This window comes from Phoca vitulina, unplaced genomic scaffold (assembly GCF_004348235.1).
Source record: "Phoca vitulina isolate PV1807 unplaced genomic scaffold, GSC_HSeal_1.0 scaffold2, whole genome shotgun sequence".
Taxonomy (NCBI): domain Eukaryota; kingdom Metazoa; phylum Chordata; class Mammalia; order Carnivora; family Phocidae; genus Phoca; species Phoca vitulina.
The window spans coordinates 65615445-65637775 of NW_022589705.1; the positions used below are offsets into that span (position 1 = coordinate 65615445).

General features: G+C 38.9%; 1 protein-coding gene across 3 annotated transcripts in view; it reads left to right on the top strand.

Moving 5' to 3' along the window:
• The first annotated feature begins 10648 nt into the window (after positions 1-10648).
• The window catches only part of IPP (intracisternal A particle-promoted polypeptide), a 40740-nt gene continuing 29057 nt past the window's right edge, over positions 10649-22331 (top strand). For all 3 annotated transcript variants that reach the window (XM_032430045.1, XM_032430026.1, XM_032430035.1), the window contains exons 1-3: positions 10649-10831; positions 13628-13966; positions 18283-18714. In XM_032430045.1, coding sequence (XP_032285936.1) covers positions 13675-13966; positions 18283-18714 — 724 coding nt within the window. In that variant the 5' untranslated portion in view covers positions 10649-10831; positions 13628-13674. The remainder of the gene's footprint in view (positions 10832-13627; positions 13967-18282; positions 18715-22331) is intronic.

The following is a 22331-nucleotide window of genomic DNA, read 5'->3' on the forward strand; positions in this document are numbered from 1 at the left end:
TAATTCTAACAGTTTGTGTGTGTATGTGTGTGTGTGTGTGTATTCTGTAGGATTTTCTATGCAAGATCATATCACTACAAATAAAACCTTTTATTTCATCCTTTCTAATCTGGATTTCTTTTTTCTTTCTTAATTTCCCTGGCTAAACTTCAAGAACAGTGTTGAATAAAAGTGGTGAGAACAGATATCCTTATCTTGTTCCTGATCTTAGGGGGAAAGTATTCAGCCTTTCACTATCAAGTATGATGTTAGTTGCAGGGTGTTTGTAGATGCCCTTTATCAGATAGGTGGAGTTCCTTCTATTCCTAGTTTGTTGTGTGTTTTTATCATGAAAGGGCACCTTACATTTACATGGCTCTTTTGCTTGCTCTGTTGGGCAAAATGGATTGTAGTAGAACAAGGTCTAAAGCAGGGAGACAGGTTAGGATGCTACTATGATAATCTAGGTGAGAGATGATGATGGCTTGTGGTTTTCCAGGCAAAAAATGATGTAAGAGTGTAGGAACTAACCCAGTGGTAATCAGAATAACAAGAGATGTTAAGACAATAGGATTGACAGACTTTTGTGACAAGTGAACGTAATATTGGGCATAACAGATGTTGTCCTGCCCAGATCCTCTTTACTAGGCTGGTCCAACCAGTTGCTGGGGGTGTTGGCTGATAATGGCTCACACTTGCACTTCTCTTTTTATTTATTTGTTTGTTTATTTATTTATTTTTAAGTAAGCTCTAGGCCCAATGTGGGGCTTAAACACACAACCCTGAGATCAAGAGTCACATGCTCTAATGACTGAGCCAGCCAGGTGCTCCATGGATTCTGATCCCTGAACTGCCCACTGGGAATGAAAAGTTTTCTCTTGGGCATGATGAATTCAGTTACTAATGGAAACCATATATTAAGCTGCTGAGATTGACTATGATAATTGGTTTCAAAATTTTACCAAGCAAATTGCAGAAGGTCTTTGAAGATAATGAAAATACTTGTGGTTAGAAATTAAGAGAAAACAAGTCCTCAAAAGTTATGTTACTTTATGGGGTGATGGAAATAATTTATGTCTTGATTGTGGTAGGCTATATGACTTTATACCTCTGATGGCCATTTGAATGTGCCTTGCAGACTTTCAACTGCAGGAAGCATAACTGACCTGGGGCCCTACCTGCTGGGTCCAGGAATCCATCATCCTAGTTGAATCAATGCTACATTTCAATGGTCTATTCCCAGACAATGACTGGCACAGCAAGAAAATTAAGGCCTGTCCATTGTAGAAGCTCCTCAGAAGGTCAGCTTTAGCTCAAAGCCTTGCAAAGTCCTTGCTGATCTTCCTTTAGATTTCTTAGCATTCAAGGATACTCTCAACCTTTTCTCTTTGGTTTTGTTTTCTTGTGTTTTTTTGTTTGTTTGTTTTATTCTGGATCAGGCTGGCCTTGTGATCAGATAGTTCACCCAGCTCTTCCTGGCTCCGTCATCATTTCTACTATAAGTGTTGCCCCTCCCAAAAAGTCCTTGCATGTTTAATCTCATATTGGCCTCTGCTTTATGGATAACCTGGACTAACACAATACATTTGTCAAAACTCAGAACTATATACCCAAAAAGGATAAATTTTACTGTATGTAAATTATACCTCAATAAACTTGACTTTAAAAGATGTTACATTAGTTTTAAACATTTATCAACAGCAAGTGAATCATGACTGTTCTTCTCCACTCTACTTCAACCATCCATTGCCAAGACCATGTCCTGGAATAGGCCCCCACTTAGAACTGCTGAAATTCCACATCACACAATGACCACATCCAATATCCACCCAATCTTACAACTTGGTTGCTCAGTTGCTCCCCAAGTCTGTTTTCATAACAGTTATCATCCCCTGTTATATCATATATTTATTCACCTATTTTTTGATTTTCTGCCTCCTCAATCAGAATGTAATCCCACAAGAACAGGCACCTTTTTTGTTCACTATTGTATCACCACAACCTAAAGTGTTTGGCACATTGTTGGCACTCATTAAGTATTAGTTGAATAAATGAAGCTCACTCTCATGTCTCTTTTCCCTTTCTTCTTCAGTTCCTCTCAGTAAAAATAGAAAAAAAGTTAGCAAGAGAAGAATCTCGGCCAACAGTAGACCTCAGCACAGACTTATCTGGGGCCTTGAGCATACTGGTATGCTCTACTGAACAAATTTCCTGGGGCTTTTAAGAATGACTCTTTCAGAAACATCGCCAAAGGCAAGGGAAGCAAGGGCAAAAATGAACTATTGGGACTTCATCAAGATAAAAAGCTTTTGCAAAGCAAAGGAAACAGTCAACAAAACCAAAAGACAACCGACAGAATGGGAGAAGATATTTGCAAATGACATATCAGATAAAGGGCTAGTATCCAAAATCTATAAAGAACTTATCAAACTCAACACCCAAAGAACAAAGAATCCAATCAAGAAATGGGCAGAAGACATGAACAGACATTTTCCCAAAGAAGACATCCAAATGGCCAACAGACACATGAAAAAGTGCTCAATATCGCTCGGCATCAGGGAAATCCAAATCAAAACCTCAATGAGATACCATCTCACACCAGTCAGAATGGCTAAAATTAACAAGTCAGGAAATGACAGATGTTGGCGGGGATGCGGAGAAAGGGGAACCCTCCTACACTGTTGGTGGGAATGCAAGCTGGTGCAGCCACTCTGGAAAACAGTATGGAGGTTCCTGAAAAAGTTGAAAATAGAGCTACCATACGATCCAGCAATTGCACTACTGGGTATTTACCCCAAAGATACAAACGTAGGGATCCGAAGGGGTACGTGCACCCCGATGTTTATAGCAGCAATGTCCACAATAGCCAAACTGTGGAAAGAGCAATGATGTCCATCAACAGATGAATGGATAAAGAAGATGTGGTGTATATATACAATGGAATATTATGCAGCCATCAAAAGGAATGAGATCTTGCCATTTGCAATGACGTGGATGGAACTGGAGGGTATTATGCTGAGCGAAATAAGTCAAACAGAGAAAGACATGTATCATATGACCTCACTGATATGAGGAATTCTTAATCTCAGGAAACAAACTGAGGGTTGCTGGGGGGGGGTGGGGTGGGAGGGATGGGGTGACTGGGTGATAGACACTGGGGAGGGTATGTGCTCTGGTAAGTGCTGTGAATTGTGCAAGACTGTGGAATCTCAGATCTGTACCTCTGAAACAAATAATGCAATATATGTTAAGAAAAAAAAAAGGAAGATAGCAGGAGGGGAAGAATGAAGGGGGGGAAATCAGAGGGGTAGACGAACCATGAGAGACGATGGACTCTGAAAAACAAACTGAGGGTTCTAGAGGGGAGGGAGGTGGGAGGATGGGTTAGCCTGTTGATGGGTATTGAGGACGGCACGTTCTGCATGGAGCACTGGGTGTTATGCACAAACAATGAATCATGGAACACTACATCTAAAACTAATGATGTAATGTATGGGGATTAACATAACAATAAAAAAATTTTTTTAATGACTCTTTCAACAATAAAAAATTAAAAAAAAAAAGAATGACTCTTTCAGCTCATTCAACCACTGTCATAAAATCCTCAAGGTCCTTGACCCATTTTCTTTTCACTCTATCTATGCGGCAAAACCTTAATCTTGGATCAATCCAAATGGTTGCTTTTCCGTATCCAGGCAGGCTGCAAAGCACTATTGAAGGAAAATCATTCAACTGGGTAAATCCATGCCACTATAAATTCATGGTTACTTATCTCAAGCAGTGAAAACCAGATAAATAAGAAAAACAATAGCTAAATGTTTATTCCTAAAAATGGTATCAATACTTTATATGCATAAACGCATTTAATACTTATAAACCACCGGAAAGTAGATATTCATTGCATTTTGTTGATGAAGAAACAGAAGTGTAAATAGCCAAAAGTCACACAGCTAATAAACGACAGAGTCTTAATTTTCAAATCAGGCATTCTGATTCTAGCGCTTGAGCTTTTAACCCTTACTGCCAGACAATTTAATTATGTTTCCCTAATCAGCTCTGTCTCTACCACCAACTATAACCAACAGGGCTACTTTGTTGCCTAGCTACCAGAGGGGTACTATTCATGTTTATATTATAAGCAATACTGAGAGGAAAATTTATAGCCTTAAACTTAGATTTTAAAAGAAAAAAGACTGAAAATCAGGAACTAAGCAACTCAAAAACTTAAGAAACTAAAAAATAAGAAAACAGTAAATTCAATGAAAACTAAGATAAGTAAATAATAAACATAAAAGCAGAAATTAATGAAGTAGGAAACAAAGACATAATTGAGAGGATCAACAAAGCCAAAGTTAGTTCTTTGAAAAGAATAAGATTGAGAAATCTATGGCAAGACTGATGAAGATAAAAGGGAAGATGCCATTAATAAATATTAGGAATTAAAAAGAAGGGGTGCCTGGGCTTAGTTGGTTAAGCATCTGACTTCATCTCCAGCCCAAGTCTTGATCTCAGGGTCATGAGTTCAAGGCCCATGTTGGGCTCCATGCTGGGCGTGGAGCCTACTTAAAAAAAAAAAAAGGAATTAAAAAGAAGCCATAACTATAGATACAACAGAGATTAAAATTTCAGAATATTATTAACAATAATATTGTTTTATTGTGTGAATGAATTTGAAAATTTTGTTAAAAAGACAAATTTCTAGAAAAATATAAATTAGCAAAACCGACTCAAGAATAAAGAGAAAACATGATAGTTTTATAACCATTAAAGAGATTGAATCAATACGTAGAAATCCTTGCACAAAGAAGACAATGGAGCCACATAATTTTATAAGCAAGTTCAACCTCTTCCAATCTTACCCAGTTTCAACCTTACTCAAACTCATGCAGAGAAAGAAAAGGAAAAAAGGAAACACTCCTAAATCCAAGTTAGAAGGTTAGTTTTCTTGATACTCAAATCAGAAAAGAATAGTATAATAAAGGAAAAGGAAAAGTCAGCCTCACTCATAAATACGAATGCACAAATTCCTTTTTTTTTTTTTTAAGTGGGTGAGGGGCACAGGGAGAGGGAGAGAGAGAATCTTAAGCAGGCCCTATGCCCAGTGCAGAGCCAGATGCAAGGCTCAGTCTCACAACCCTGAGATCACGACCTGATCCGAAATCAAGAGTCCGATGCTTAACTAACTGAGCCACCCAGGCACCCCACAAACCTATAATTTTTTAATTAATAAGGGAGTTAAGCTTGTTGTCTATAAAACTAGTGTACAGAAGTGAATTTAGTTTCTTTACCCAACAAATATAAAGTGTAATTCTTAAAAAGATATAATGTATGATAAAAGTACTTAGGAATAAATTTAGGGGTGCCTGGGTGGCTCAGGTCATGATCCCAGGGATCCTGGGATCAGGTCCTGTATGGGGCTCCCTGCTCCATGGGAAGCCAGCTTCTCCCTCTCCCACTCCCCCTGTTTGTGTTCCCTCTCTCGCTGTGTCTCTCTCTGTCAAATAAATAAATAAAATCTTTAAAAAAAAGGAATAAGTTTAATAAAAGATATGTAAGACCCTTATGGGTAAAGTTATAAAACTTCTAAACTTCCTAAAATTTAAGGGAGCCTGACTGGTTCAGTGGGAAGAACATGAAACTCCTGATCTCAGGGTTGTGAGTTCGAGCCCCACATTGGGTTTAGAGATTATATAAATTAAAAAAAAAAATTTTTTTTAAGATTTTATTTATTTATTTGACAGAGAGAGACACAGCGAGAGAGGGAACACAAGCAGGGGGAGTAGGAGAGGGAGAAGCAGGCTTCCCACTGAGCAGCGAGCCTAATGCGGGGCTCGATCCCAGGACTCTGGGATCATGACCTGAGCCAAAAGCAGACGCTTAATGACTGAGCCACCCAGGCACCCCATAAATAAAAAATTTTAAAATAAAAAAAAATCTAGCCCCACATTGGGCTTCCGGCTCAGCGGGAAGCCTGCTTCTCCCTCTCCCACTCCCCCTGCTTGTGCTCCCACTCTTGCTCTCTCTCTGTCAAATAAATAAATAAAATCTTTTAAAAAACCTAAAATTTAATTTTGTTAATGGATAAGAATACTCAATGTTATAAAGATGTTAATTCTCTCTAAATTGTCCTATAGACTTATTGAAATTCTAATAGAACCTCCACCTTGTGTATATGTGTGTGTAAAACTTGACAAGCTAGTTCTAAAATCCATGTAGAAGAACCAAGAGTCGCAGGAACAGCCAAGACACTGTTGAAGAACAAGGTAGAAACTTGTCCTACCAGAGTTATTACAAAACTATAGTAATTAAAACAGTAGGACATGGATGAATAGACCAAGAAATTGAATAGAGAATTGATCCCAGGCCTAAAGGAAATGTAACTAGGGGAGATCTGGGATTGCAGATTAGTGGGGAAATATGAACTATTAAATAAATAATGTTGTGATAACTGGTTATGCATATTAACAAAAAAAGAAATTGAACTCCTATCTTAATCCACTTACAAAAATTGATTCCTGGGGCGCCTGGGTGGCTCAGTCAGTCAAGTGTCTGCCTTCGGTTCCGGTCATGATCTCAGGGTCCTGGGACCGAGCCCCACATTGGGCTCTCTGCTCAGCAGGGAGTCTTCTTCTCTTTCTTTTCTTTTTTTTTTTTTTAAAGATTTTATTTATTTATTTGACAGAGAGAGACAGAGTGAGAGAGGGAACACAAACAGGGGGAGGGGAGAGGGAGAAGCAGGCTTCCTGCAGAGCAGGGAGCCTGATAGGGGCTCGATCCCAGGACCCTGGGATCATGACCTGAGCCGAAGGCAGACGCTTAACGACTGAGCCACCCAGGCGCCCCTCTTCTTCCCTTTCACTCTCTCTCTCAACTAAATAAATAATATCTTTAAAAAAATAGATTCCTAGTGACTTAAATGTAAAAAGTAAAATTATAACACTTTTATTTCTTTATTTTTTTTAAAGATTTTATTTATTTGACGCAGAGAGAGAGAGAGCACAAGCAGAGGGAGCGGCAGGCAGAGGGGGAAGGAGAAGCAGGCTCCTCAAGGAGCAGGGAGCCCGATGCGGGGCTCGATCCCAGGACCCTGGGATCATGACCTGAGCTGAAGGCAGTCGCTTAACCAATTGAGCCACCCAGGCGCCCCGAAATTATAACACTTTTAGAAGAAAATATAAAATAACATCTTTTGACACTGGAGAGAGGAAGAATTTCTTAAGCAACACATCAAAAGTGCAAAAAATAAATAGTCTGATAAACTGGTAAAATTATGAACTTTTGTTCATCAAAAGAGACAAGAAATGAAAGATATAGACAAACCACAAATAGGAACAACACGTATACAGCCTTGGGGATATCATGGGCTCAGATCCAGACCAGCACAATAAAGCAAATATTGCACTAATATGAATTAAATGAATTTTTTGGTTTCCCAGTGCAGACTACAAGTTGTGTTTAAACTATACTGTCTTTTAGGGCACCTGGGTGGCTCAGTCAGTGCATCTGCCTTTGGCTCAGGTCATGATCCCAGGGTCCTGGGATAGAGCCCCACATCAGGCTCCCTACTCAGCTGGGAGCCTGTTTCTCCCTCTCCCTCTTCCTCTGCTCCTCCCCCTGCTTGTGTTCTCTCTCTCTCTCTGTCAAATAAATAAACTATACTGTCATTTATTAAGTGTGCGATAGCATTATGTCTAAAAAAGCACATATCTTAATTAAAAAATACTTTATTGACTACATCAAAAACTAATGATGTAATGTATGGTGATTAACATAATAAAATAAAATTTAAAAAAATACTCGATTGGTAAAAAATGCCAACCATCATCTGAGTTTTTAATGAGTCATACTCACGGATAATAGATCTCCGTAACAAATATAATAATAACAATAAAAAAGTTTGAGATATTCCAAGAATTACCAAAATGTGACACAGAGACACAAAGTGAACAAATGATGTTGGAAAAATGGTGTCAAGAGAATTGCTTGATGAGGGTTGCCACAGACTTTCAATTTGTAAAAAACGCAGTACCTGTGAAGCACAGTAAAGTGAAGAGCAATAAAATGAATGTGCCTATAATAAAAAAAACCTCCTAAAAATCAATTTTAAAAAACTTCAATAGAAAAAATGGACAAAAGACATAAACAGCCGTTTTATGGGAAAAGAAACTTAGTTGGCTATGTATTAGTCCGCTTAGACTAACATAACAAGATATCATAGACTGGGTTGCTTAAACAACAAAGTTATTTCTCACAGTTTTGGAGGCTTGGAAGTCCAAGATCAAAGTGCCAACAAGGTAGGTTTCATTCTGAGGCTTCTCTCTTGATTTGCAGGCAGCTACCACCTCCGTGTGCTCACTTGACCTCGTCTTCGTGTGCACAGTGAGTTAGTGGGTTCAAGGGGAATGGGAGGGGTGGAGAAAGAGAAAGGGAGAGAGGAAGGAAACAAGTTTTCTGGTATTTCTTTTTATAAAATCACTAATCCCATCATAAGGGACCCATTCCCCTGACCTCATCTTACCTTAATTACCTCCCAAAGGCCCCATCTCCAAACCCCATCACACTGGGTGTTACGACTTCAACATGAATTTGGGGGAGGAGGGACACAATTCAGTCTGTAGCATCTTATAAACATCTTTTTACTGCCTGATCTCATAAATGATCAGGTAATGTAAATTATAACAAAATGAAACATCATTTTACACTCACCAGGTTATACAAAATTTAAACATCTAATGATATTAAGTGTTGACAAGGATGTGGAGGAAGGGAACTCATTCACTACTGGCGGGAATGTAAATCGGTCAGAGTTTCGAAAAGAGGTATTTTCTAGTGCAATTGAAGATGTACATGCCATATGTTTGAGCAGTTCTGCTCTCAGATATATACACTGGTTTTCAAATTGCTGGGTGCAAACCAATAGTAAATTGGGAAATTAATTTTAGTGGTGCTGAAGTATAATTTCCCAAAAGGTAAAATTAGGACTGTCATAGAAATATAAAATTAACACATGCCAAAAATGTTATTTATATTAATTAATGAGGGACCCAGTAAAATGGTACAGGAATGCTGTATGAATTTGCTAAGAATCAGGAATGTTGAAATTGCTGAGAGGGAAAAGTGGTTTAATATGCCATAGGTTAATATAACTTAATGTTTGTTTGTTTGTTTTTTGAAGATTTTATTTATTTATTTGACAGAGAGAGACACAGCGAGTGAGGGAACACAAGCAGGGGGAGTGGGAGAGGGAGAAGCAGGCTTCCCGCTGAGCAGGGAGCCCGATGCAGGGCTCAATCATAGGACTCTGGAATCATGACCTGAGCCAAAGGCAGACGCTTAACGACTGAGCCACCCAGGCACCCCTAACTTAATGTTTTTTTGTGTAATCTTTTCTACAGAGTGGACAAGAATTATTTGAAATACCCATTTTCTTGCAAAATAGCTTCATCAATAGAAAGTCATAGGTCCTTATGGATTCAAATCCTTCCAAAGTCTGCCTAGCCTTACACTGAAAGGGCACCCAAGTAATCGCTTTTGCTCATTTCCGAGTCTTGGACAATAATTTTTCTGACAAGGGGTCCCTGTTAGCACTTTTTGGTAATGAATCGAAAAGAAGAAATAGAAATTTAGTGCATTGTTGGCAGTAAGTATATAGTTCTGTGAAATTTTTGTTTCAGATATATATATCTGTATATACCTATGTGACATTATTGGGTTTGAGGTAGAATGTTTTTGTTCACTGTTGGCTGGGATCAAAATATTTGAAAGCCACGGATGTGACATATTATGAGGTTCAACAGTGGAAAGAACTAGACATTTGGAGTTCTCCCTTCCCTCAAAAGCAGGCATCCATCCAAATGCCAGGCTTAGGCAAACTTAGAAAATGATTTGAGGGGAGCCTGGGTGGCTCAGTCGTTAAGCGTCTGCTTCAGCTCAGGTCATGATCCCAGGCTCCTGGGATCGAGCCCCGCATCGGGCTCCCGGCTCAGCGGGAAGCCTGCTCCTACCTCTCCCACTCCCCCTGCTTGTGTTTCCTCTCTCGCTGTGTCTCTGTCAAATAAATAAAATCTTTAAAAAGAAAAAACGACTTGAGTGAATGGTAAAGAATAAAGAGAAGATAGAAATAATCGAATCGTGGGGCGCCTGGGTGGCTCAGTCGTTAAGCGTCTGCCTTCCGCTCAGGTCATGATCCCAGGATCCTGGGATCGAGCCCCGCATCAAGCTCCGCATTGGGCTCCCTGCTCCGCGGGAAGCCTGCTTCTCCCTCTCCCACTCTCCCTGCCTGTGTTCCCTCTCTCGCTGTGTCTCTCTCTGTCAAATAAATAAAAATCATGTTGTTACCCATGAAGCTAAAGTTATACGTCAATTACATCTCAATTACATCTCAAGTTTAAAAAAAAAAAGACAGAGAAGCGCAGCGCTGGGGTTTGTCTCTGTCTTTCCTTAATACTGAGGTTCGCTGGCTATCGGGGACGCCACAGGAATGGAGAGAACGTAGGTGCAGTGGAACGGTCGAGCCGGCCAGCCCCAACAGGCAAGAGCTTGGACGTGCCGCTGTGCAGTTGGCCGGCGGGGAATCCAACACCAGCCCCGGGCCACAGCCGCTAGGCTCAGGGAGCCGCCGCTACCCGCGAGCGGAAAAACACTGCGCACGCGCAGACCCGACCGGGGCCGGCGGCGCGCGAGAGGCGCTCCTCAGCAGGCCTGGCCTCGCCTCCAGCCCTCCGCCGGCCGCTGTGCCGTCACCTCCGCCTCGTCCGCCCAGCGGGGTTTCCCCCGCCCCCTCGGCGCCGGCGCTGGTCGTGACTGCGCGCGCAGGGCCTGAGCGGGCGCCGGCGGGAAGGGGAAGCGGCGGGTAAGAAGGGCGTGCGTCCGGGTGCGACTATGACGGGGTTGGGAATGACCTCTTCGCTCTTACGGCTCTTGGGACCCCTGAGGAGAGGAGAGGAGCCCCTGGAAACGGTTCCTCGGGCCGCTCAGGCGTGCCTCTGATAGTCAAAGTGTTTTCGCCCTCACCTTTCGCTTGGCCTCGTCGGGTCCGCTCCTGCCTCTCCTTTCCCCGCCCCCACCGGGGAATGCGAAGGCCGAGCCCCCAACCTGTCAGCTAGCCCCAGACAAGTGTGAGATGCCTTCTCCGCCATTTAGGTAGCGCCGAATGTTTATCCTCTTGTAGTGTCGCAGCAGCTTAGGGGTAACTCTCCAGATCCCCCACTCAAGCACAAAGAGCCTCGGTTTTTTGACGCTTGCTTTTTCTGCCACCCTTTGCTGAAGCAGCTTCTCGATGCTCTCTGCAGTAAAGTCAAGGCCACCAAACATAGGTCTTCACTTCTTCTGGGCATCTCCACCGTTTCCTAATTTCCTTTCCAAGCTTGGGTCTCTTCCTCGCATCCATATGCAGTGTCCCGGAGTTATGCTCTTTCCTTTTGGAAATATGGTCACACATGTGCCACCTTTTGGAATGAAGTTCTTCACTGGCAGTGGGATAGTATCAGCAATTACTAAGAAGCATGGTAACACGTTAGGATTTCTGCTGTCTGCTACCCCAGTGGGTGGATATTCAGTCAACTATTTAGTAGCAGGAGGCAGCATTTTAGCTCAGTGGCTGTGCTTGATGCCTCGAAGTTGGGGGCAGAGGAGGTACCTTGTAATCAAGCCCCTAGGGTTCAAAATTTGCTGACAGGAAGAAATCTAAAACAGAAAAAAAGCCTAACAGCCATGTCATGTTTAATAATATTCTGCAGGTCAAATTTCAATGTAGAGACAAATGCACTGTTTGCTTTTATATGCCGATTAAATGTAATATGTTGACATTCTGTAAATGCTCATTGGAAGTTTTAGCAGCTGCTTTGGAACTTCTCAATCAGATTTCCCAATTCCTAGATAATCATGATAATCAGCTTAGTTTTACTTTGATAAGTTTGACTGAATGCTGTAAACTTAACCACTTTTTTCTAACATCAGCCCACACCTTTCTGTCAGTCTTACTACTACTTCCCTTTGATGCCTGGATTACAAAACCGTAGTCATCTTGGATTTCCCTTGTGCTTCATCTCCAAATGTATTATATTACTGGATCTCATGGTTTCTTTATTTAAAAAGTAAGTTGGATTTATTCCTTAGATTCTCATTGTTGGAGCTGTAAGGCTGTTTTCAAGGACTTTGCTACCTCTCAGCTCATTCCCTGGAAGGTTCATATAAGAGTTCTGAAACATGACTGTTGTCATGTTTACTCTTGAGTCTATGGTGGCTAAATTTCTGTGCTTGGGTTTCAAAGCCTTTTCTCTATAACCTGGCCTAATAAATCCTATGCATGTGATATGGTGGGGAAAGCCCACGATTTAGAGTAATAAGACTTGGATTCAAATACTGAGACTGTCGTTATACTAACACTGTGTCCTTGGGAAACTTTGAGCTTCAGTTTCCTTTTCTCTCATTTCAAATAACAATACCTTTTCTTCCAGCCTCTTAATTATTGTGAGGATTACATTTGGCAGAATATGTGGAAAAGCTATCATAGTTAGACAAAAACAACCTAAGGTATTGTTATTTCTCATTGTACACTTTCATTTCACAGATATTTGAAAACTTAATATATGTTAGGTACTGGTGCTACTACTATGAAAGATAGTCCTTGCCCTTAAGAGACTGTCTTTCAGGAAGCTTTCAGAGAATTATATGTCTGTAGGAAGTAGGGTGGTAGAGTGTCTGACAAGGTAGAGTGTGATATACACTGTAAAATAGGCAAGTTTAGGATGAGCAGCAAATCCAGAGGAGAGAGGAACAGGGAAGGTTCTGTAGGAAATTATGTTTGAACAGAGTCTTAAATTATAACAAAGACCCAAAAGGAAAAGGTGGGGAAGGATGTCTTGAAAGAGACACTTTTAGAGAACTGCAAATTGTTAAGGTTTTGTTGGAGTATTAAGTTCAAAGAAGAGTATGGGAGATAGGACTGGACAGGTAGACAGAGGTGAGATTTGAAGGGCTTTGTGTGCCAAGAGAAGTGTGCAAATTGAAGGATTGTAAGCAGACAGTTGGCCTGATCACAGTTGGTTTTTGAAAATTCATTCTGCCTAGAGTGTGTGCTTCCTTACTACAGTATACAAAAACTTCTGGGTGTCTGGGTGGCTCAGTTGGTTAAGCAACTGCCTTCGGCTCAGGTCATGATCCTGGAGTCCCAGGATCGAGTCCCACATCAGGCTCCCTGCTCAGCAGGGAGTCTGCTTCTCCCTCTGACCCTCCCCCCTCTCATGTGCTCTCTCTCTCTCTCTCAAATAAATCAATAAAATCTTTAAAAAAAACAACAACAAACTTCTGCCTTTGTGCCTTTTCTAGATATTTTCTTTATTTCACCTAGAAGGGCTTATGCCCTCTCCTCATATGTTAATCTTTATCTTGCAACATCCAGTTCAGGTCGCATTTCTACCGTGAAGCATCTTCCAATTATTTTAGGCCCCACTACTTATTCCCTTCCCTGAAACCCTATTAGGAATAGTACCACACAGGTTTAGTCCTTATTTGTTTTGTGTGTGTTTTATGTCCCTAAGTAGATTGTAAGCTTCTTGAGGATAGGGAATGTTTGATATGTGTGTGAATAGAAGATGTGTTAAACACAAAAATATGTTTTCTGGTCTCCTTCTGTTTTGTTTTTCAGGGTAGGACCAGATTATGGGCAGTAGTCCTTTTAATTAATCTGTCATCATGGCTAATGAGGACAGTCCCAAGGCTGGTGATAGTCCATTTTCATCAGATAAACATGCCCAACTCATCTTGGCCCAGATCAATAAAATGAGGAATGGAGAGCATTTCTGTGATGTACAGCTGCAAGTCGGGAAGGAAACTTTTAAAGTTCATCGGCTGGTTTTGGCTGCCAGTAGTCCTTACTTTGCAGCTTTGTTCACTGGAGGAATGAGAGAGTCCTCAAAAGATGTTGTACAGATTCTAGGAATTGAAGCTGGAATCTTTCAAATACTTCTAGATTTCATTTATACAGGTATGTTAAGTGAGCCTATAGCTTTGAGTGACGAATGATGTAATCACTCATGCATTGCAACGGGAATATAAATTGATACAACTTCTATGGAAAGTAATTTGACAATATGTTATTATGACTGAAAAGTTCATATCTTTTGACCCAGTATTCCTTTTCTAGGAATCATAAGGAATTAATTAGTGATGCAGGCAAATATTTATGTACCAGGATGTTTATTGTAACATTATTTATAACAGTACATAATTGAATACAATCTAACTACTACTCAGTAGGTTATATGGTTAAATAAATTATGGCACATGTATGTATCATGGAATATATTTTTAGATCTCTCAAATTATTTAAATATATACTGTGGAAGAGTGTTTAGAATATATTAAATGGAAAAAATTTTGGATATAAGTACTCAGTTTTGTAAAGAAAAAAAATCATTTTATTTGTGCACAGGAAAAAGACCAGATGTTGATAAATGTTTATCTCTGGATGGTGGAATATGGAAGATCTTTATTTTTTCCTCTTTTTCTTTTTCCCCTCAAAATATTTATAATCAGCATGTATTTTAATTAAAACTTTTATTTTTAAAATGTTTTTAAAGGGTGCCTGGGTGGCTCAGTCAGTTAAGCGGCTGCCTTCGGCTCAGGTCATGATCCCAGGGTCCTGGGATCCAGTCCCGCATCGGGCTCCCTGCTCAGCGGGGAGCCTGCTTCTCCCTCTCCTTCTGCCTGCCTCTCTGCCTACCTGTGCTTCTTTCTATCTCTCTGTCAAATAAATAAATAAAAAATCTTTAAAAAAAAATGTTTTTAAAGAGTTTTGATAACATTAGAAAACACACACAAAAAACCATGAAGTATAAGTTTTATATGATATGTAACAAATATACATAGAAATAAGATTTGGGGCGCCTGGGTGGCTCAGTTGGTTGAGCAACTGCCTTCGGCTCAGGTCATGATCCTGGAGTCCGGGGATCGAGTCCCGCATCGGGCTCCCTGCTCGGCAGGGAGTCTGCTTCTCCCTCTGACCCTCCTCCCTCTCATGCTCTCTGTCTCTCATTCTCTCTCAAATAAATAAATAAAATCTTTAAAAAAAAAAAAAAAAGAAATAAGATTTGAAAGACACTAAAGTGTTAGTACAGTGTCTGTGGGAAAATGCGTGATTTTCATTTTTATACTTTTCTGCCTTGAAGTTTTTTTCTGTGAGCAAATACAATATAATCAGAAAAAATGTTTGAAAACAAAGACTATGGTCATCATACTCTCCTTAAAGGACTACTTAGTGGGAGATAATTTTTTTTTTAAAGATTTTATTTATTTATTTGACAGAGAGAGATAGAGCAGAAACACAAGCAGGGGGCGCGGGAGAGGGAGAAACAGGCCTCCCACCAAGCAGGGAGCCCAATGTGGGGCTGGATCCCAGGACCCCGGGATCAGGACCTGAGCCGAAGGCAGACGCTTAACGACTGAGCTACCCAGGCGCCCCTGGTGGGAGATAATTATGTGACCTGATAAAAGTATTATTTATTTAGTGCATGGTATTTAAACCTCAAAAATGACAAAAGGAGATTTCTTTGTGTTGTTTCTTATTATGTTTTGGAAAATATCAGAAAATAACTCTTAATTTGGAGATTGTAAAAATGACTATGTTTTATTTACCGAAAGCAATGCAGCCCTGTCTATTGGCTAATGTACAAATTAGCATTGAGGGATTTTTTTTTTTAACCTTTTCCAAATGACTTGTGTGAGCTGAAAACAGCTTCATAAATGTCCTGCTTCTCTTATTTGCAAAGTGTAAATTAACACAGATTAATCCAATGGAATTAGTGTTGAACTATGCAAAAACAGAAGAAATGCTACAAGGTGTTTATTCTGCCTCTTGTCTAAGGGTAGCAGCAAGAGATACTTAGTGAAAGATATTCCTGGTACTATCACTATATTGGTGATTAGCACTTCCATCAAATAAATAAAAAGTGGTAAAACCCAGAGAAATAAAAGCTAGTGAACATATCTGGGAGAAATAACATTCTAGAATATTGACATTTAAAGCTATAATTGGTATAACAATTAAGAAGAGAATTTGGCTACGGGTAAAAGATATCAAGTGGCTTAACAAGATAGTTTCTTTTTCCACAGAAGTGAATTCATAATAGGCATTCCAGGGATGGTATGGTGGCTTCATGATGTCCTTAGTGTCCTAATATTCTCCCAACATTTTGCTCTACCATCAATAGCTTGTAGCGTCTAATCTCATGATTGCTGAATTCCAGACAGTGGAAGGAGGAAGGGAAAAAGGCAAAAGGGCCTGCTAGCTGAGACTGTGCTCTTTTTAGGCTTTTCTGGTAGCCGTACCCAGTAACTGCTGTCTATATCCCATGGACCAAACAGTAAAAAGTTCATCCCTATCTGTAAATGAGGCTAAGAAATATAATTTTTAGCAGGGCACAATTACTACCCACAACAAAATCAAGGTTCTTTTTTTTTTTTAAAGATTTTATTTATTTATTTGAGAGAGAGAGAGAGCACAAGCAGGACAGAAGGAGAGGGAGAAGCAGACTCCCCGCTGAGCAGGGAGCCCGACTTGCGGCTCGATCCCAGGACTCTGGGATCATGACCAGAGCTGAAGGCAGACGCTCAACCAACTGAGCCACCCAGGTGCCCCTTATTTTTTTTTAAATAAGCTCTACGCCCCATATGGGGCTTGAACTCAGAACCCCCAGGTCAAGAGTCACATGCTGTACTGACTGAGCCAGCAAGGTATCCCATATGAATACTTTTTGTGAGCTAAGCACTAGGGATATAGCAGTAAACAAGATAGACAGGGCCTCTGCCTTCTCAGAGCTTTATAAGTAGTGCAGTTTAGGTACTTAAAAATTTGAAATGAACTTGTGAGAGCCTCATATTCCTTAGTTGTAAAGTGGGGATAACATTTCATAATTCATGTGAAAATTAAATGAGATAAATTTTCATAAATGTAAAAGTGCTTTTTGTAATCTATAAAGCCTTATATAGTTATAGGACATTCTTTTTATTGCTCTCAAGTAACTCTTGGCTTTATCCAGTAGCAGGCATTCAGTCTTCATAGATTACAACCCATGATCTTGTCCAAATTTGTTGTGAATTCTCATTTCATTCAATTAAGTCTTTTTTTTTTTTTCCATTCAACTAAGTCTTATCTCAGTTTTCTCTGCAGCCTACCATTTACTGCCATGGTGGATTCCATTTCTTACTTTCGGGAACCCGTGTTTGCATTCAGCAAGCGATATTCTTCCTCTCACAATAATCACTTTGGCCATTAATTTATTTAAAACAAATTTTTTGAGTGCCTAGTGGGCGCTAGGCATTGAGAATACAGAAGGGGAAGGCTTCCCCCAACAGACTTTATAAATCTTATTGGGAATACAAATTTTAGACAAATAGTTTAGCGGGGTGAATATCATAAAAGGGATAAAGGGAAGTATAAGATTGAATGGAGAGTTTGTCCTTATCAGGTAGGAGAATTACATTGTTTTTCTTCCCTTCTAAATATATTTGACTAGTTGGTGTTCTCCCAAAGTCATATATGTAAATATATGGAAGTGAAGTCATCTAGAAAGAAAGTGGTGTACATAGTTACTTAAATGTTATTTAATAACTTCTCATATGTTATAGACACTTGCTTATACCTAGTATTAAAAATTAATGTTTGTATGGTACTTTATCATAATTGAAGATGGGGACCCTGTCTTACCCCAGTGCCTCAGTAAATGTTAGATGCATATAGCCTTATGTTAAAATGTTAAAAGCATGGACTTTGATGTCAGTCCCTACCCTCAGTCACTTGACCATGTGACTTGAAGATAAGTTATTTAAACTTTCTGATTCTTCAGGGCACTTGGGTGGCTCAGTTGGTTAAGCATCTGTCTCTTGATTTCAGCTCAGGTCTTGTTCTCAGGGTCCTGAGTTCAAGCCCCACATTGGGCTCCATGCTGGGTGTGGAGCCTACTTAAAAAACATTTTTTTAATATATAATAAAATAAATAAACTTTCTATTTCTGTTAAATTGGTAGAAAAAGAAAAAATAATAACACATACTCTATGGGGTTGTAGTGACAGTTAAGTGAATGGATAAAACAATGTTTCTGTCCATTGTAAGTGTTCCATAAATGTTAAGTATCATCATTTAAGTTTTGCACTCTTTATACAAATCCTTTGTTGCCTTTTTACTTAGCATCTATCTACTCAGCAAATACTAAGCTATCAGTAGATTTAAATATAATGCTTTCTTAATATAAGTCAAATGTTTGTTTTTATTTTGTTGGTTATTTTGTCTCCCTAATTCCCTAGGTATAGTGAACATAGGTGTGAATAATGTCCAGGAGCTGATTGTTGCAGCAGACATGCTACAGTTGACTGAAGTTGTTAATCTATGCTGTGAATTTCTGAAAGGACAAATTGATCCTTTGAACTGCATTGGGCTCTTTCAGTTCTCTGAGCAAATTGCCTGCCATGATCTTTTGGAATTCACAGAAAACTACATTCATGTCCATTTCTTGGAGGTTCACAGTGGGGAAGAGTTCCTGGCGCTTACAAAAGATCAACTAATCAAAATTTTGCGAAGTGAAGAGCTCAGTATTGAGGATGAATATCAGGTCTTCTTAGCTGCAATGCAATGGATTCTGAAGGACCTGGGAAAAAGAAGAAAGCATGTGGTAGAAGTGCTAGAACCAATTCGATTCCCTTTATTACCTCCTCAGAGGCTTTTAAAGTATATAGAAGGTAATTTTTTTGCATATCAAATGAGTGAATATCCAGTGGCTTATTCTCTGTTTGAAATGTGATAATGTTTTCATTTTTCAGTTCAACAGCAGACATTTATTGAATGATTAATATATGCAAGATACAACTTTTGTGTTTTGCAGATAGTAGTATTTCAGTATTTCTACCCATTATTTTGATCAAATTCTTACATACCTTTCTTGAGATTAAATACTAAGGGAGATTAGAGTTATAGATAAAATTACTGACAGAGCTAAAATACCACTGCTGTTTTTGGTAGTACTGATTATTTCAGTGTAAGATTTCCTCTTGCTCCCCTAAAAAATTGAGCAAAACCTGACACTTGAGGAAAATGCATATGCTAAAAACAAAACCCAAACTCAATAAATCCTGTAAGTCTTCTCATTATAAAATTAACTTTATATTAATATAATATCATAGCTTCTAAATAGCCTTTGAATCATCTTTAGGTACTAAACTGAAAATACTTTTCATTGTAGTATAAAATAGTATTAATTTTTATATTAGAAAAATGATGATACATACATATATAAATATATTAATTATTATTAATTGATATATTAATATTTTATTTTTAAGCACTCTACACCCAATGTGGGGCTTGAACCCACAACCCCAAGTTCAAGAGTCGCATGCCCCACTGACTGAGCCAGCCAGGCGCCCCATATTTAAATTTATTTTTATAAACTACCTTAGACCTGGTTTCAAGATTTGAAGCTCTTACTCTTGTCATGCACTGAAACTTTAGGATGTGACTGAGTTACAAATGATCTTATCAATTAAATACACTATTAGCATTAAAGGTGTAATTCTGTGAAAGAATTATATTTAATGTGGATTTTTAGGTTTTTTTCTACTCTTAACAATATTAACAGAATTTGATAGGTTTTTCTGAGTGATGTCTTTTTATTAATGCATATACATTACTCAATCAATTCTTATTATTCACAATAGTTATGTTCTATAAAGTTGCCACAAACACTGAATTGGCAAATACTGAGACATTGTTCCTAGGGGAAATACTGGGTAAGTTCTTACCTAGGTCACAGTATTTTTGCCACCTGATCAATACATAACCTTGTTTTATGTGTGTTTCTATCAAAAACATCTTATTTAATATATATACTTGATTTATTAACTTTGAACTCATGGCCAACAGCCCTATAACCCATGCCTAAATGAAACCTAATACATGTATTTATTCCATAAGGCACATTACAGGCTTCTTACAATCAGGAACACTAGACAGCACTTCAACAGTATGCTTGGAGTCATTTTTAACAATGAAATCACCAACAAAAAGCCCAAAAATGTGAAAAACATGGCACTAAATAGACAATGAAAAGGACACTTGTTTATAATATGAGAGCTGAAACACAAGGCAGAGCGTCACCTTGTTCAGTTCCCACCTGGAAACATGCATTCAGGTGATTCAGATTTTTTTCCACTCTGCAGCATGTCTGTGAATGACTAGGAAAGCACCATGAGTGTTAATATGGGTTACAAGTGCATTTTAATGAGTAGATGTTTTCATAAGTAAAGGAATCCACAAATAATGAAGACCGATTGTATTTAAATGCTAAAAGAAGAAGAGAGAAATTATCCAGACACATTTTTGCTTGAATCATATGAAAATTTAGGAGTGGGACAAAAGCTTTCATGGTTGAGTTGTCTTTTCCCAAGTTCTGTAGATACAGAGTGCTGCAGGAAAGTTCCTTTGCTAAGAGCAAGAGAAAGTTACCTAGAATTGGGGCATGTTTTCCTACAGCTTTTTAGTGTTATAATATTCAAACCTTGTACTGCTTATTAGCATGCCCAATAATTGTCAGCTAAAGGTATTTCACTGGAGTAAAACTGCAAGGAGTCAGGGAGAAGTAAATGGAGGATTTTTTTTAAAAGATTTTAATATATTTCAACTTTGAAAGTTTCTTTTTGATCATATTAGAGAAAAGGTGGGCAGTTTATGTAGAAAAATAATGAGACTACCACAAAATTTAGAGAGAGAGAGAGCAAAAGACTTAATAGAAATAGTTAAATTATGTTATATGAAATATGTAGACTTCCCCCCAGTATATTTTTTTGTATTTACCACTGGAATAATTCAGGAAATTTAATAGTACTAGCTATATGATAACACATCTATTTCTTGCCATTTTAGAGAATGACTACTTTTTAAAAATGGTACATCCTCTTATAAATGTTTAGGTAATAAAGTATAATAAAACAACAAATTCCCCCAAAGTCCACCACCCAGAAATAACCAGTTATAATTAACATTTAGTAAACATCATTCTAGATATCTCTGTATAGGATGATGGATGATGGTGGATGTATGGTTGGATGAATAAACAGAAAATAATGTAAGAATCATTCAGTACATACTATTTATAATACAAAAAGCATACTTAAATCTCATTAAAAGTTAAGAAATTGAAGTAATAACTATTTTCAATGAATGTTTATCTCAAGAAACACTCATTCTAAAAAGTTCTTATCGAGTTAAGGACAAAAGATGAAAATCATTAAAAGATGAAATAAAAGTTTCATTTGTGTTTCAATTTTATTTTTATTTATTATTTTTTAATTTTTAATTTCAATATTTTTAACATACATTGTTTTGTGTTTCAATTTTAAACAGTATAGACCCACTAAGAAAAATAAGGTAATTAGCATTATTATTTTTCTTCCTATGCCACCACCCAAGGTTTACACCTTTATATAGATTTTTTTTTCAATCATGATTTCCCTAGCTCTGTGCTTTTGTTCTGTATTTAAATGAATTTAATGTTGTCTACCAGTTTTTCAGTCTTTTTTTTTTTTTTTAAGATTTTATTTATTTATTTGACAGAGAGATAGTGAGAGCAGGAACACAAGCAGGGCAAGTGGGAGAGGGAGAAGCAGGCTTCCCACGGAGCAGGGAGCCTCATGCGGGGCTCGATCCCAGGACCCTGGGATCATGACCCGAGCCGAAGGCAGACGCTTAACGACTGAGCCACCCAGGCACCCCCTTTTTCAGTCTTTTTATTCCCAAATTTTCTTTTTTGATTTGTCTTTTGGTTGGCTGGATTTCTTTATTTCTTTTTTTTTTTTAATATTTTTATTTATTTATTTGACAGAGAGAGATACAGCGAGAGAGGGAACACAAGCAGGGGGATTGGGAGAGGGAGAAGCAGGCTTCCTGCAGAGCAGGGAGCCCGATGCGGGGCTCAATCCCAGGACCCTGGGATCATGACCTGAGCTGAAGGCAGACGCTTAACGACTGAGCCACCCAGGCGCCTCTGGTTGGCTGGATTTCATCACCAAGTACTTTTTTCAAGAAAAGTTCGTGATTACTCTATTTCCTGAATTCTTTTCATATTTGAGAATTTCTGCCTGTTGCTTTTTTAAGTTAACAGCAATTTGGATTGGCATAATAATCTTTTTTTTTTTTTTTAAGATTTTTAAAATTTGGGTGGCTCAGTCAGTTAAGTGTCTGCCTTCAGCTCAGGTCCTGGGATAGAGCCCTGCATTGGGCTCCAGCCCTGCATTGGGTTCCCTGCTCAGTGGGGAGCCTGCTTCTCCCTCTCCCTCTACCGCTCCCCCTGCTCGTGCTCTCT